Raw genomic sequence first — 17300 nt, forward strand, 5'->3', positions numbered from 1 at the left:
TAATTAGTATATAATGTTTGCAGAAAAAATAATATCTATTATCTAGTTTATATGTCATATTTGCAAAAATAGTAAAATGTTAAATATATATATATAAATACAAAAGAAATACCACAAAACAAAAGTTCATAGTTTACTATCAGAGCAAAATTCTTGAAACTTACTATTTTTCTCATGTTCCAAGAGCCATAGCACTATCACTCGTCGTAGGTGATTTACCTGCGACCACTCGAAACATTTGCGGATGTGAACTTGTAAAGTCCCATCCCAAAACAAGGCAGCCCACACTGCAGGCTAGATTAGGTTCTTCGTTCATCAGTTGCTTTCATAAGGAACGTATAGGCTAGAAGAGATGCAGCCTCCACCGTATGATGCTTCTCAGATTTTTCTAAAAACTGTCAGCATGCAGTTGAAAATTAATATATATGTATATATACACACACAATTATTTATAAGTAAAACAAATAGAAATTTGGAGTTTTCAATTACCTTTGATTTTATGAATTTGTACATATACTCCCATTCCTGTTTACATCCAGCCATTGTAATATATATGTTTGTACTTAAATCATAGAACTTCTTGTAATCAAGACTAGTCACTTCTTTGGTCGAGTATTTGGTCAGTTTTGAATCAACTCCAACACAAATAAAATCTTCCCACCGATAAGCAATATTAATAGTTCCATGTTCATAGGATGAAAAACCTGCACCACAAACACGAAAGGAGAGATTTAAGGGTAAAGAACTTATATGCTCCTAATTATGGAGGGAAAACATAAAAGCAAGCTTATGTGCAAAATTGTGGATAGAGTAAAAACAATCATAAAAATCCGCAAAGTGTGAAACCTTTTGAAATAGATTGGGAGCTATTGGACTTCTAAGCAATCAAGGGGTGAAATAAATGAGGTTCATCGTTGAAGTTGTTAAATTCCTTTTTTTTGGAATTTTGGTAATTATCGGCGATTCCCTAAGAAATCAGAGGAGTACTTTAGAGCACAATGCATACGTAAACCAAAAAATCCACATTGTAAACTAAAATTCATGTCCAAATTTTGTAGCTATCATGTAAATTGGCTAGCAACAATTAAATTTTATTGTGATAATCAAGCTAGATTTATGTAAATAATTTAACACGGTTTGAGGTAACTATATTTGATACTCTTTTTTTTTTTTTCATTTTTTTTTAAGGATAAGTATTATAGATACTCTGAGATAATGATAATAGTAACTAAATATAAACATATTTAATCAAATCACTAATTCATTCTGGAATTATCAAACCAAAAGATTGTAATTAATTAAATTGTTAAAAAAAAATATAAAAAAAATAAAAAAAGATCGTTTGAGCAACTATAATTAAGGGTGGTGCTTGTCTCCGTCTACCATGATGGTCTTGTCTCCGTCTACCGTGGTGGTCTTGTCTCCAGCTCCCGTGGTGGTCAGCTGCAGCTGAAGTGACCACATCTTGGATCCCTTTGGTTTCTCTGATGAAACAGATAATGAAATGAACAAAAATTATCTGAAAATAAATATAAAAAAAATTATGAGGGGCACATGTTTACCTGATGGAAGCGCTCCGAAGGGGAGGCGACGGCGGCAATGGTGATTAGATTTCTTGGACGTTAAAAGTGTGACGGCAGTATTTGTTACAGTCAGAGACATTGAAAATGGGGTCCGGGGTTTTTAGAGAGAGAGGGAGTGGTTAAATGGAGATGGAGAGAGAGAGAGAGAGAGAGAATGAGCTGGTGACAGTACGGCGTTTGGAAGAGGTGGCGGAGGCAGAGGAAGCAATGAAGTTGGCGTACTGGGGTTGCTTTTATATATATATATAGGTCGATCTGGGGTTGCTTATATTTGGCTGCGATATTGAAATTTTTATTTCGGGCACCTATTTTTGTCCTGAATCCTCATGTTTGGGGTTACCACCTACCACTAGATGGATTTTTTTTTTTTTTTTTTTTTTTTTTTTTGGTAATGACCTACCACTAGATGGTGTGCATTAAGGAAAAGCGAACACGTGGGTCTTAGTGTGGTCTGTCGTCCGTTTGATTATACCCTAAATACCTTGTGGAGCAAGGAAAAGGAAGCCTGTGATATTCTGAGCAACTTTAAAGGTTTAAGAGTTGATAAATTACCCCGGTAAAGAATAGTTACCAACACACTCTTTTTACCTTTTACTTACATCTTTTAATTTTCGGTTATTAGATTAAAGAATATGTGTGAGAGATATAGTCTATAATCACTCAAATAATTTACATAAATCTAGCTTAATTATCACAATAAAATTTAATCGTTGCTTTACACATTCCATGATAGGTACACAATTTCTGTATGTATAATTATTAGTAAACATAAATAAATCATCATAATTTTAAGGAAAAATTAGGTTCACATCCTTCTTTTTGTTACTCTATTGATTAAAATTGTATTCATTTTCAATTTTTGATCAAGATCCTTGGGTATTAATAACATCATTAATTATTTGAATAATAAAATATTTTTATTTTAAAATATATTCCTTTAGTGTTAAAAATGTTACAATTAGTATATTTATATTTATGGCTAAATTTTTATTTTTAGTTTGTACCTATTTTTAATTTGAAAATATTTTTTAATTTGTACCAATTTTCTTTTCATTTTTAATTTGTACCGATATATTAGTTTCTTTTTGTACCCATATATTAGTTTCTTTTTATGCCTAAACTTTGTATCATATATTTATATTTTTAGTTTGTACACACTTTTAATTTGTTACTTTTTTTTAAAAAATTTTTAGTATTTTCTTTTTAGTTTTATTTTGTACCCATGTATTAATTTCTTTTAGCGCCTATATTTTTAAAAATTCATTTGTACTCATAATTTTTAATCTTTTATCTATACCCTAATTTATTTGTAATGTACCCATTCTTCTTTATTAATGTACCAGTTTGTTATATGTGAAATGTACCAATTTTTTGTAAAATGTACCAAGTTTTTTTAACACTATGGATACATTCTTTTGCCATTTATTATTCTTATTTTTACATAGTTTTATCCATTTATTCAATCAAAATGTTTGAATTTTTTTATTGTAACCGTTTCTAATAGTATTATAATGAGGGATTTTAAATTTATAGGAATATAAATCTCATAAAATATCAAACAATTAATGTCAAAACTATAAAAATATAAATATTAATAGTAATATAATGTGGTGTACAAAGTCAAGGGATCTTGATCAAACTTTGAATACTATTAAGGTTTTAATCAAAGAATGTTAAGGATTAAGGACCGCATCCAAAGTATCCCTAATTTTAACTCAACTCGGCATTCACTCCCGATAAATAACACATATGTCACCTACAACCATGGGCAGGGGTAATTCCTTATTCATTAAGAGAGAAATATACGAAGGTTCTTTCTTATTCTAAATACACCAATGCCCTTTTGTGATAACATGTACACGTACAAGTCCAATAAAAAATTATACATACATGTTAAACTTTGCAGGCTTGGCAATGACTTGCACGGAGCCACAAACTACCCCTCCCCCTTTTTTTTCTTTTTATTTTTAATCTGTGTAAACTTTAAAAATATGTCTATACAATGACATGTCGGCCATGGAGGAGCCACCGTCAGCCACCGCCACGGAACCGTGGAGTACGTTACATTAATTTCTCCTCTCTCTCTACCTCTCTCAATTATGTGAAATTGTCTGTAAAATTTGACCTGATTTGGTGCATTCGTTGTTAAGTAGCAGAAGAGGACTAAGGCTAAGACTCAGAGCACTGAGAACTTTGAGAAACGAGGTCGACCTGCCGCTGGACCTTCCGGCGCCCCACCGCTGGAAATCGCTGGTCTCTCACGTTAATTGATACTTCAGTTCCCGAACTAATTACGATCGAATAACCATTGGAAACGCCATTAGAAATTATCCACTTGTTATTAAATAGTTGAGTTGGTTGGTTTGTAATTTCCTTAGTGCCAGACTGACAAAAACCTCATTTATTTTACTCTTGTTCTGCTTCTAAGAGTGCTTCGGGGATATTGTGTTTGCAAAATGCAACTGTTAGTATCAGCTTTCTATTTAGTTTATTTTCTCTTAAGCTGGTGTTTAGTCTTTTGCACTATGTTTTTGCTTTTCGATGATGAGAATCCATTGATTGAGCTTACTGATGATGATCCAACGAACTTGGTATGGGAGAGGATTGTTCCCGCCACTGATAATCGAAAGCCATACTTCGTAAATCATAGCAAAAATGTTGTGTTATCTTTGTCTTGCTTTGTATTTGCCCATGTTAGTCAAGGCATGCTTTCCTTCAAGTTTATTGTCCTGTTCATCTGTGTCTTTTTTCCTGCCACAACTCTGCGTGTTGATTTATGTTGACTTGGATGAAAATGTACAAAAGAGAACTCGATTCTGAATTCCCTTTTACTGAATTTTCCAGTAAGTATTTGAACACAATAGACGAGATATAACTCTTGCCATCGCGAAGAATGACCCGTTACTTCTATCTATGTAAGTTCGTGCGTATGAATCCTGAGCTACGTTTAGTCCACTTGAGTGTCCTTGCGTCACTCAAAAGTGAAAACTTGTTTTTCCTTCCAATTACCATTATCTGTTGTCATGTCGAGTTTGTTAACTGCTCTACAAGTTCTAGCTTCTGGGGTAGAATTTCTTAATTTCACTAGATTAGGATACCTCTTTGGTTGTGACGGACTTAAATGATTTTTTTGTCATTCATTCGTACCGAGCGCTGTTCATGCTTGTTTCCTTTTTCTGTTTGCAGCATATTGATAAGCACTATCTCCTTGATTCGGGGACATTGTGCTGTCTCATTCATATTCTCAAGTCCCTTCTGGATCCTGATGAAGCCAATCAAAAGCCAAAGGCTACTGATCGTGATCAACTATTTACAACTGAGCAAGATTATGACGGTGATGCTGGTCAAGTCCGTCGGCTTGAGGTAGCTTTTACTTAATGGTACACAAAACCATACATGTTTGTTACACATGGATGTGTGAAAAGTTTGATTTAGAAAACACAGTAGGCTTAATATAACTGTTACGTTGTGTTTGGTACAAGTAGAACCTTGTAGCATTTTGAAGCGTGACATTTTTTGAATATGTCAGGATTTGTTGTTATTCTAGGATCTGTCTTTTCCCCTGTTTGAGGTGTATATTTAACATATTTGTACTACAGCCAATAGTAGCGCGTGACATTTTTCTCATACTGAACTGAATTTTTGCTTGTACGTTACTGTGACCTTGTATTTGTTAGGTTATCGGTTCATGGTATGTTTTTAACCTTCTTTTTGTTTCGAGCCTATAATTATGCGGGTACAAGGGATTGCTTTGCATATTATGAAAGCACTAGCAAACCATCCTTTGGCAGCACAAAATTTGATTGAGGATGATTCTCTTCTGTTGTGTTGATGTTTAACCCTTTGAGCTAATATTTTGGAGCCAAAGTTACAAGTTTTGAATTCCAATTGTATATATTTAATTTTTGATGTAATCTGAGCCATTGGATCATAGTCTAAGTGGTCTCTTCTCTAGTCTAGGACTTAGGTGATAGATTATGACAAGTGTAATCACCTTATAGGGTGATAGAATCAAATGCTAGGATTTAATCTTGATGTAAATCTGTTAGAGAAGAATCTCATTTCTCTCTCTCCTCAAACGGTCATATATTGGCAGTAGGTGAGTGGAATGAATCAATCAGAACCTTCATCATTTTCGTAGCACCATAGCTGCGTTTGCTCTGCAATTTTCCTCCTTCTCAAACACTCAAATTCTCTATAAAACTAAATACCAGAAGCTATGAACTCTAACATGGCCTCAGAGCTAGATTCGGTTGCCTAAACTAGGCGTGAATCTATGAAACGAAAACTGGAATCAATTTGAGCTGAGATCAAGCTCATTCGATGATCGTGGTGGTCTGATTTCTTGAATCCAATGTCTAATATGGCAGGATCGAGCACCACTGAACTTCGCACGCCAATTTTCAACGTAGAAAATTATGAGTTCTGGAATATGCGAATGAAAACCATTCTGAAATCTCATGGTTTGTGGGAGCTTGTTGAAAATGGGTTCGATGCCTCAGATCCAAAGAAGGAGAAGGAGAAGATAGAAGATGCAGATAAGAAGGAAGGGATTGTTGAAGTGGAGAAGCCTACGTCCTGATGAAGGATGCTCGTGAACTTGGGCTGATCCAAGGTGCAATGTCAGATCAAATCTTCCTCATAATTGTGAATGAGGAGACCTCAAAGGGTGCTTGGGACATTATTGAGGTGGCAATTGATCGAAGCACCTTAATCAAATCATTAAAAGGGATGAATGTTTAATCTAACAACTCTAAAAAAGATGTAGAGCATTCTAATTTTCCCTTTATTTTATTTAATTTAGTTAATTTAATTGTCTAACACCTCATTGAAATTGATTTTGTTTACCCTCAAAAGAAAAAAATTGACTTTGTTTTCCCACACAAAACTTCTTGTGATCTTTACTAATCCTTGGAGCGTGTGAGGTTTTAACTCATCCTTGGAACGTAAATGGACCGGATGGTAAAAAAATTCGGACCGTAATTTCTGTGGATTCTTGATCTCAGCCCTTCAACTTTGATCTCTTATTTGAGCTGTTCAATCCTAGCCCTCTAATTTGTCAGTGAATTATTAGCAACCATTGACCAAAAAAAAAAAAAAAAACCTTAATTTGATGTCTTATTAATGATCGTGTAATCATTTGGGTACAAATCAACCATGCTCAAATCACATTTCGCTTAATTAAGCAAAAGTGAGGGTGGTGTGTTGTGTGTATATATATTATAAGAGAAATGGATGTAATCACTAATATTGGTTGTTTTTCTTTTCTTTTATGAACATTTTAACCATCAATATCCAAATTAATCGCCTTGTTTGCGTTTCTTGTTCGTCAAGTCATAGATGTGTATTCAAGTGTATTGTCAAACATCAATCAGATCTTCGAGTTATATCAACTCTACATTTAACTCTTGAACACATTTGTTGGCTCGCCAAAAACATTCCTAGGTACGGTGATGGAGAAAATAACTGAACGCGTGCAAACACAGAAAAAAATGAGTTAAAATTATTTTACAAACTTTGGCCTAAATAATTAGTCTCTGTAGCAACATCTTTAACCAAATATAAGGCACACATTTTTTTTTTTTTAGTGCAACGATATATTTTACACTAAAAAGATGGGGAGTTTGGAAGCCATACAATAGACAACCTAACTTGATATCGAATTCACTATCCATGAGATTTAAACCTAAGACATCTCACACACAAATAAAAAAACATACCACCAAACGGTCCGTAATACTGAGTGACAAAGCACAATTATATCGTAATTCAAAGAAATGGCAAAGAGAGTAGGTCACCACGGAAAATGAAACGTCAGCAATATCTTTAAAAAAAAATAAAAAATTGATTGGTTGATTTTGTGGTTGGCACAGAGCGTGAGAGACAGAGTGATCCTTACAGCCCCCTATGCTAATGCTATGCGGCGCGCTGAAACATGAAGGCCTTAGGATGGGACCCACCTGTAATCCCCCCCCCCGAAAACTTGCGGACTTCTCTGGTGGTTATTTTTAACTGGGACCACAAACCCGTCCGTGCAGGTATAAAGCAACCCTTCTTCAATGGGCCAATCCCTTACAAGAAAGAGTTTCACCGTTGTCCCGACGTCGCGTGCTGACAATATAATAATCGTATGTGAATTACTCGAACAATGTCATTGTTTTCAAAGTTTGTGACGCTCGATTGCATGAGGTACAATCGTTTTGTGTAAATTGCTCTCTTATAATAGAAAAGATCTTAAAATTGGTGTTTAAACATCCTTTTAAACGCTTGGGGAATTTTTTAGAATCAAAGAGCGTTTTTATTAAATTGTATAAGAATTGATTGTGACTGTGGTTGTTTTCTTTTATTAATATTTTTTTATTTAATAAAAAAATAAAAAAAGTTGGTCCATACAAAAAAGTGAAACAGAAAACCTTCAATTTGTCATCAGTGGAGTGTGCATTCCCAAAAAGTGAACACGTGGGCCTCCAGAAAGAGGGAGAAGAGAATCGTGGGGACAAGGTTGATGGGCATGTAGTCTTAGTGTGGATCAGCATCCATGTGATTGGTACCCCGAATACCTTGGGGAGTAAGGAAAAGGGAGCTTGTAATATTCTTAGCATCTTTAAACGTTTAAGAGTTGGATACATTAGCCCGGTCAAGATTATTTACCAACACACTCTTTTTACCTTTCACTTAAACCTTTTAATCTTCGGTCATTGGATTCAAGAAGACGTGTGAGAGATATATTATATAATTGCTCAAAAAAATTACATCAATCTAGCTCGATTATCACAATAAAATTCTTGACATATTACATAATAGGTACAAAATTTGGACACATAATGAATTGTTTCTTGGCCGTTAATCCTAATACCATTCCCTCTTAAATCAAGATTTTAATTACTAATATTGTGCGGGCTTCACTCATGTTTAATTTCTATATGTATGTTTACTAGTTATCATAAATAAATCATCATAATCTTAACTGAACTCGGTATTCACCCTGGATTACAAATAAATAAAACGTGAGTCAGGTGCAACCACGAATAGGTGTAGAATTGATAAAAAAAATTATAAAAAAAAAGCCGATTTAGAAAAATTGAGAAGAAAAAACAAGAATACACTAATGCCTTTTGTGATAACATGTACACATACAAGTTTTTATATATAAAAAAAATGATACATACAAGTTTTTATATATAAAAAAAATGATACATACAAGTCCAACATGGTTCAAAATACCCTAACAAACAGTGCAGTGCAATGCTTTTCTGAGTCGAGCGATAACGTTAGTAAATTAGATATTAGATTAGCTATTAACGGGATTCGAACCTATACCATCATACAAAAGCACAATATTTTTCCACTACTATGGTAAATTATCACTTGAAAAAATTTATATCAGGGCAAATTGTCTTCCCGTCCTTTTAATTGCACAGCCAAACTTTGACAGTGGGACCCCCACATAAGCCAAGCCAAGCCAATGACTTGCCTGGGTACCTCCTCCTCCTTCTTTCTTTTTCATTATTATTTAAATAAAAAAAATCAGTAAATATCTATTGAAAAATGACATGTCGTCCTTGGGGCTATGATTTGTGCTTAACTTATTTTATTTTATTTTTATTTTTTTTCAAATCAGTGTGAACTTTAAAAGTATCTATCTATTTATCTCAAAAAAAAACAAAAAGTATCTTATCTATTGAAAAGCGACATGTCGTCCTCGGGGCCATTACTTGTGCTCGTCGGCCATGGAGGAGCGCCACCGTCAGCCACCGCCACGGAACCACCGTCGAGTACGTTTCATTATTTTCTCCCCTCTCTCTCTATACCTCTCTCAATTCTGTGAAGTTGTCTGTCCAATTTGACCTGATTTGGTTCGTTCGTTTGTTGTTGCTTTTCGATGATGAGAATCCATGGATTGAGCTTACTGATGATGGTGATGATGATGCAACAAACTTAGTAGGAGCTAGACTTTTCGTCTCCTCCACGACCGACAGCAGACGGGGCAAATGGCGAAGATGGTGATGGTGATGGTGATGCTGCTGCTGAAAACAAAGTTTCTCAGACAATCTTTTCGGCTTCTCTGTCTTGCTTGATGATGGAGATCATTAGCAGAATGGTTTTTGCAGATTGTTCTGTTTGGGTTCAAAATTAAGTATCGCAGATGTAAATTTTGATGCCATTGACTTCTATCTGTGATTTCACTGATTTACCATAAACACAAGTACATGATCTCAATGGAAATTATATTATTGCTTTACTTTGTTTTTCCGAACTTCATTTCCCTACTCAAATTATATGTTCAGGTGATTTCAACGAAAAGTATCTTGTAATCCAACCTTTTTCCCTTATAAGTTTCAAAAAAACAGTTCCCGATAACAGTTCTCAGCAAGGAGACATACCAGGTCAGAGAATATAGATGAACTAAATTCTTCATTAAAGACCACGAAAGATACGATTCAACATTCAATCAAGGAAACATACATCATACAGATACAGGTAACCAAGTACTAAATATTAACAAGTAACCTAAGTTAAGCTTCAATGTTTAAAGCTACTGGTCTACTGGTTTCCAAACTAACAGGTTTCATGTTTTACAAAATACTTGCTAAGCCAATCCAGCTACTGGTTAAACCATTAAGACTGCTTCTTTCTCCTGTTCTTAGATGCTGACTTGCGATCTTGAGCAGAATCGTCAGAAGAAACTGCTAGGTGAATATGTGATATAGTTGCAATCAGACAAAACATTCAGGTGCATTGAGAACCCAACTTCATTCGTCATGACCTAATAGAAGAAGTTACGATAATGGCAGGATGGTGGTTGATTTTTCTGCAGTACCCGTCCTACAGTTACAAAGTGAATTAAATATAAGTACAAAATTTTACTTAAAAAAGAAAAAATAACAGTTTTATTTTATTTTTAGGAATTCTTATTGGCATTTCAAATTTCTTATTCTACACTCCAAACTTTCTATATTTAGAAAGAAAAATATACTTATGAGGAGTGTAGAATGAGATTTTTGAAGTTTCAATAATACTTTCCTTATTTTTTTGTAATAATAATTAACAATTTTAAATTATGATTTTTACCTATAACAAGTCCACCACAAAATGGATCTAAAAGGCAGGCTTGGTTGAGTAGTAACATTGTATTGTGGAAGGCATGTGCTAATTCCTCAAAATTATAGTATGTCAGATACCGCAGATTTATACTGCATATTAATCAACAAAATAATTAGTATGTTGTATTTGCAAAAATAGTAATATCTTTCATCTATAAATATACAGAAGCAATATCACAAAACAGAGTTCATAGTTCACTAGCAGAGGAAAATTCTTGAAACTTACTGTTCTCCTCCTGTCCCAACAGCCATAGCACTATCACACGTAAGTGATATACCTGGGATCACTCGAAACATTTGCGGATGTGGACTTGTAATGTCCCATCCCAAAACAAGGCTCTGAACTGTGCCATAGGGACTAACAAAATGATAGGCTAGATTAGCCACTAGCTCTACCGTGTGCGACTCCTCAGGTATTGTTAGAAGCTATCACCATCCAATTGAAAATCAATGTGTGTGTGTGTGTGTGTATATATATATATATATTATTTCTAAGGAAAATAAATAAAAATTTGGAGTTTTCAGTTACCACTGATGTTATCCATTGCCACATTTCCTCCCAAGCCATCCTAAATCCAGCCATTGTAATGTATATGTTATGACTTAATCGATAGAACTTGTTGCAAGTAAGATCAGTCACATGTCCAGTCAAGGCGGTCAACTTTGAATCAACTCCAACACAAATAAAATTTCCCCAGCGGTAAGCAATATTAATGGTGCCATGTTCATAGCATGAAACACCTGCGCCACAAATAAGGAAGGAGGGATTTATGGGTGAAAAACTTTTGTGTCCCTAATTATGGAGAAAAAGAACATAAAAGAATACAAACAATCATATCCCCAAAGTGAAACAGAGTTCGGAAGGAGTGAAACCTTTTGCACCAGATTGGGAGCCATTGGGCTCCTGCGCAATCAAGTGTTCATACTCTAATGGTCTTATCACATGCCTGATCTCCGGTGGTAGAAGCTGGTGTCTGCAACATAGAGAAAATTAACCTAAATCAAAGAGATTTTGAAAAAACAGTAAACAAGGAACTATTAATTTTGAATGAGTTCCAAAAACAGGGCAGTCACCTTAGTAGTAGCTGTTTAACCAGGTCAGTTTCAGATATAGCTACGGAAATGTCAATGTCGCCAGAAAGAGTAATCATTTGACTTGAAAATCTTCTAGTGAATCGACCGATAATTGGAACATTAGCATCAATCTCACAATGATTTTTCAATGCATGGACAAAAGCGATTCTTACACCAGCCCTCTTAGAAGCAAAACAGGGCGAAAATAAATGAGGTTTGTCCAACACGAGTACAAGGGAAAACAACTTAAGCCAATGGATCAAGAATCCCAAGCTTACCTTGTCCTTCAATACCAATCCAATATGCTGTAAGTATACATCCTGCAAAAACAGTGATGGATACGAAAGAATCCACGGGCCTAGTGACTCTATGCATGAAATCCAAATATCTGGATAGATCTCACGACAGTAATAGCAATGCAACCTACAATGATGGATTAGACTGTGATAGAGAACTAAAAGATTATGATAAAACAGGAACTTTATAAAATCATGTCAGTAATTTTCTTTGGTTCTTACTTATGATGCTGAGTCAGAATATCCTACCCTTTTGGTATCTTGCACATCATCTGCTCTAATGTAGTTATCTTGTCGTGAGTCATTGAGAGCCTCGTGTTCAGTGATTCCACGCGAGGTCTCTTAATTTGTTTCTTCTTTTCAGCGTCTAATTGTCTACGAGTAGGTTCTAGCCTGCAGCAAATGTGTTAGCAACAGATATAAATTCTTGTAGTACTGCTTTTAACATAAAACAGAGCAATTCAAAGAGAGCTTTTAGTTAACAGATAAACCAAGCAAAACATGAATTAGGTGACGGAATTATTTGTGATGCCCAAAAATTCATCACTTTTTGGTAAAATAAGTGACCCATTTCAAAAAAAGGGTCACATAAAGCGTTTCATGGTGGATGAATTCTTTTTAAGATTTTATTTGACACATAATTTCAAATTCATCACAAATTGTGTGCTAGAAATTTTTTTGTGCCCAATTAATTATTAGCTGGTAACGAAAGTAGAGGATTCGCCACATAACATGTGCAAAACTATATTGCGCTAGAGTCAAGAATAAAAATATAAAAAAACTGAAGTAATTAAAAGCAAAACCTCAAATTGTGAAAACTCACTTTTTGCTCTGCTCTCTCACCCCCACGCCTACTCTCAGTTGTTCAGCGGCCGTCGACTCCGACGACCAGCCACCTGGTGGTTGCCAAAAACACATTATAAATTAAAATTCCTGTCCACTTTGGTAACTCATTTTTATTTTTGTTGTACAAATACCAGAGAAGGTGGTCCGATCACAGTTCTTGTCTCCATCAACCGTGCCGGTCTCATGCGGAAGTAGTGGCCACACCTTGGATCCCCTGGTTTTCTCCTCACTCAAACCTTCTGTCCCAACAATCAATGAATGAGTTAAACAAACAAATGAAACAGATAATGAAATAAACAAAAATAATCCAACACTACAAAAAAAAATTTTGAGGGCCATGATTCACCTGATAGTGGCATTCCAGCGGCGGCGGCGGCGCAAAGACTATAGCGGTGGTGGTGATTAGATTTCTCAGACTCAGAGGAGGTTCAAATGGATTTTGGGTTTTAGAGACAGAGAGTGATAATGAATGCAGATGGCAACGAATGGGGTTTGGGTTTAACAGACAGAGCGTGACGATGAATTCATACGGCAACGTGGAAAAGGATTACTTCCGGATCCATTATGTTGGAATTCTATGTATCTCCACATTTCATCCGTCCATCTTGCATCGTTCGGACAGAAATTATTTGATTTTATTATTTTAAATTAAACATAAATAATAATTGATAAAAACTGACCTCACAATACATAATGAACGGTTGAGATGTGAGAAACTTATGATCCCCACATAATGGATGCAGAAGGGTTGCTTTCCCGATCAGTTGGACCAACATCCACATAATGGATCCAGAAGGTTTGCTTTCCTGCTTATGGATTCGGCAAGGTTTGCTTTCCTGATTATGGATTGGGGGCAAGGTTTCATCACAACGTGGCAATGTAAAGAATATGGCGTCCTTTATGTGCTTACTTGTAATAATGGAAAGTGATTGTGGAAGGAATATGGCGTTCGTGACTGACTACGTGAAGTTGGATTGACATTGAATTATTTACATTGCCACGTGTGATGAAAGCAAAGACTTAATTTTCACTTGTAATAAAATAATAGGAGCATGCACAAGCCTTCTTTCGTTGTCTGTATAAGCATACACGAGCCTTCTTTCGTTGTCTGCATGTAAATGGATTATTGGCAGTTTTTCTCTTATTTTGATATAATTTTTGTGAATTCTATTTTTATCTACTTTTATGAACATATCTACCATCAATATCCAACTTAACATTTGTTTTTTTTTTTTCTTAAACGACAGTATAAACGGAGAAAAAATTATTTGCAAGCAAGAATGAAGTCAGAGATTTGTATGGATGAAAGAATCCTCAAACAACAAAGTCACAAATTAAAATGCTAAAAAATGTACTAAACAAAATACTTATATATAATTCATAAGATTTTTTTGTACAACATATTAAAATATCCCTTGATGCGTTTTCATGTTTTGAAAACGTACATGACAACTTCATTACCAATACAATTAATTATCTTTCTGTTTCGGCCCAAAATAATATTGTTGGGCCGAGCAGCAGGCTGCGCTCGGCCCAAGGGTGTGTCAAGTACTATGGGCAGGGTAAATAAGTCCCGGGCCAGTTGGTAGGGTCGGTCGAGTGCTATCCAAAGGAGCAGTCCAGATAAACATAAAAGGGTCGAGGAAGTCCTGGAGCAACCAGGATTCCCGGCCGGCAAAGAATAAAGCCTGGAAAGAGGGAAAGTTCAAAACCTAGTGGGAGTAGGTTTGTTCGAGGTAGAGTTGAAACAGGACAAGGACTCCCAATCCAGATAAGGATGCAATTCAAGGAATGAGGTGCTATAAATACAAGAAATCATGCAACGAGAAAGGCCCCTTGAATCCAGCATACAATTGCCCTGCGCAAAACCTCTCAAACACCTTGAGATTTTTCCTTTTCTTTTCTGCCGACATACCTTCAGTTTGGATAAACAGCACTGTGGAGGCACCCGGCGAGCACCTTCAATTTGGATAAACAGCACTGCTGCCGCAGAATCAGCCGACCGAGAAGCACCTTTAGTTTGGATAAACAGCACTGCTTCGAAGCCGACCGATTACCTATCTAAGTCTCGGCCGAGAAGGGTTTTTCGAACCCTTATTGGTAGAGGTCACCTTGCTTTTTTGTAACCCGTCTCGGGATTTACGTAAGAAAATGGGTATTTTTGTATTTTCACTAGGTTTGGGGGATACTTTCCTTTTTAAAATTGTTTTTGAGTCTTAATTGGTGAGCCCAAGGGGCCCACCCCCTGTTTTGTGCCCCGGTTCCCTTTCCCTTTTCTTTATTTTTTTCTGAAAAAATCTCTTCTCTCTTCTCTCTTCTCTTTCTCTTTTGTGATTTCTGCATCCCCCTTCTCGGTGCTCCTTCCTCCGACAAGAACACACACACACACACACCCATGCCCACACCTATAGCTCTTTTCTAACTCCGTGGTTGTGTTTTGGACGTCAAACCATGAAGAAATCACCTCGGAGACATTTCCCAGTTTTCCGGCGAGCACCGCCCCTTTCGAGGCAAAGTCCGGCCAAACCACGGCGAGTTGGTCGGCGTGAGAGGTATCAATCTCTTCGTCTCACTGAGTACTACAACTTTCCTTTTTGTTTCACCTAATTTCATTGAGTATTGAAGAAGTTATGCTCATTTGAATCTTACCCAGTTCCGGCGGACACCCATGGCTTCCAGGCTGTTTTCCGGCCAACTCCGACCACGATGACGAAAACCAAGGGTATATTTCGATTCCTTACCTTTGGGGCTTCAATTTGGTATATTGAATGACATGTTTTGGTTGAGTTTTGAGCTCCAACGGAGCTTGGGAATTCTCCGGCCGAAATCCGGCCTTCCCCCTCCTTGGAATCCGGCAACCACCAAACCCAAAGGCCTTAGGGCCCTGGTTGCAAGCCCAAACCCATTACCCTTTTAAATTGGGCCATTGGGCCGTGAGGTTCAAGCCCAAACCCAACCCACCTAAAACCTAAACCCATTTACCCTAACCCAAACCCTTTAGGCCCAAACCCGGATCCAACCCAAGTCCAAACCCTTTAACCCAATCCGGATCCAAACCCGGACTTGTTTGACCTGTTGACCCGGACCCGGTCTGACCGTTGACCCGGTCAACGGTCAGCGTTGACTTTGACTTTGACTTTGGCCGGTCAACGGTCAACCTTGACTTTTTGGGTTTTCGTGCAGGACCCCTCCTAGGCTAATTTCGACGTTCTGAACCCGTTTCCGATGTCCGTTTTCCCAAATTCAATCGTTTGAGTAGAGGTTGACTAAATGTACCCTTTATGTGCTTAGGGGCGTTTATATGTGGCGTTTCCTTCTTCGCTAGGTGGCGTGGCTTTTCGACGGCGAAGTACTGTGAGTGGATCCCTTCTAAAAATGCATGTTTTGATAGTAGAAATGCATACATGAAAAGCATGATTTGATGATTATGTTTTATGAACGTTTTACGAGATAACATGCTTATTGAGGCTAGTTTGAATTATTACTATTTTTCCTATAACCCATGTTCTTATAGCATATCTGATGGATGACGATATGATATTTAGAACATGTTTAGAACACCGCTTTATAATATAGATGATGGATGACTTTATATTATGAAGTTGATTTTCAATATATGTATGTTCACTGGTTTTGTACTTACCTAGTGGTCCTTTCCGCTACGGGACGTAGGGATAGATCCGATCCGTCCCGGGCGACGATTTGGTGTTGGCATAGGACCTGGAGTGTGTTTTCCTCTGACTGTCTGCTCAGAGACGGGGAGCCGGCAAGGGGCCTGAAGTGCATTTTCCTCTGACTGTGTGCTCAGAGACGGGGAGCCGGCATGGGGCCTGAAGTGTTATATTGGACATTCACTAGTGATTATTATTGTTTATGAGAATGATAATTTGAGACATTGCACGACATGCTAGGTTCGGAAAACCTATGTTTATCATTATATATGTGTTTTCATAAAACCTGGGGGTTAGTATGTTGATAACTGTTATATATATATATATATATATATATATATATCAACTTGGTCCACTCATGTTTGTTTTGCGCCCCCTTCAGGACTTAGAATCGAGGCATACAATCCCGACGTCCAGGCACTTCTGCATCGGCTTCTTCGAGTCCTCTCGGTGTAGGACCCACTCCTTTGTTTCATTCAATTTTATATTATTTTCTTTTAATGTTCTAGGTTAGAGGTGTGCTCTGAACACGGTCCTTATTTGCATATTAATTATTCTTTTATATTTATAAACATTATTTACCCCTTGTTTTCAGCATTTGCACTCAATAAATGGCTTTCGTCACCCTCGGGTGTTGGCCAGCACGTGCCTATCCTGGTATTCGGGGAATATCGGGGTCGGGGCGTGTCAATTGCTTTACTTTGTTTCTCCGAACTTTGTTGCCCT

General features: G+C 36.7%; 1 protein-coding gene and 1 long non-coding RNA gene across 2 annotated transcripts; one reads left to right on the forward strand and one right to left on the reverse strand.

Moving 5' to 3' along the window:
* Positions 1-10001: 10001 nt before the first annotated feature.
* Positions 10002-13242, reverse strand: LOC148693278 (uncharacterized). Its single transcript, XM_088680353.1, has 10 exons — positions 13035-13242; positions 12881-12953; positions 12325-12450; positions 12040-12184; positions 11762-11943; positions 11561-11661; positions 11217-11428; positions 10914-11113; positions 10656-10777; positions 10002-10409 (listed from the first exon to the last, which is right to left on the reverse strand). The coding sequence occupies exons 1-10, from the start codon at positions 13240-13242 to the stop codon at positions 10351-10353; spliced, it is 1428 nt and encodes a 475-aa protein (XP_088536479.1). The 3' UTR covers positions 10002-10350.
* Positions 13243-16193: 2951 nt separating this feature from the next.
* On the forward strand, positions 16194-17146 carry LOC148693279 (uncharacterized). The gene is made up of 2 exons (XR_015953448.1): positions 16194-16257; positions 16957-17146. It is a non-coding gene; the product is annotated as an uncharacterized LOC148693279 (long non-coding RNA).
* Positions 17147-17300: the final 154 nt, after the last annotated feature.

Source organism: Pyrus communis, chromosome 11, assembly GCF_041283825.1.
Source record: "Pyrus communis isolate YQ-2024b chromosome 11, ASM4128382v1, whole genome shotgun sequence".
Taxonomy (NCBI): domain Eukaryota; kingdom Viridiplantae; phylum Streptophyta; class Magnoliopsida; order Rosales; family Rosaceae; genus Pyrus; species Pyrus communis.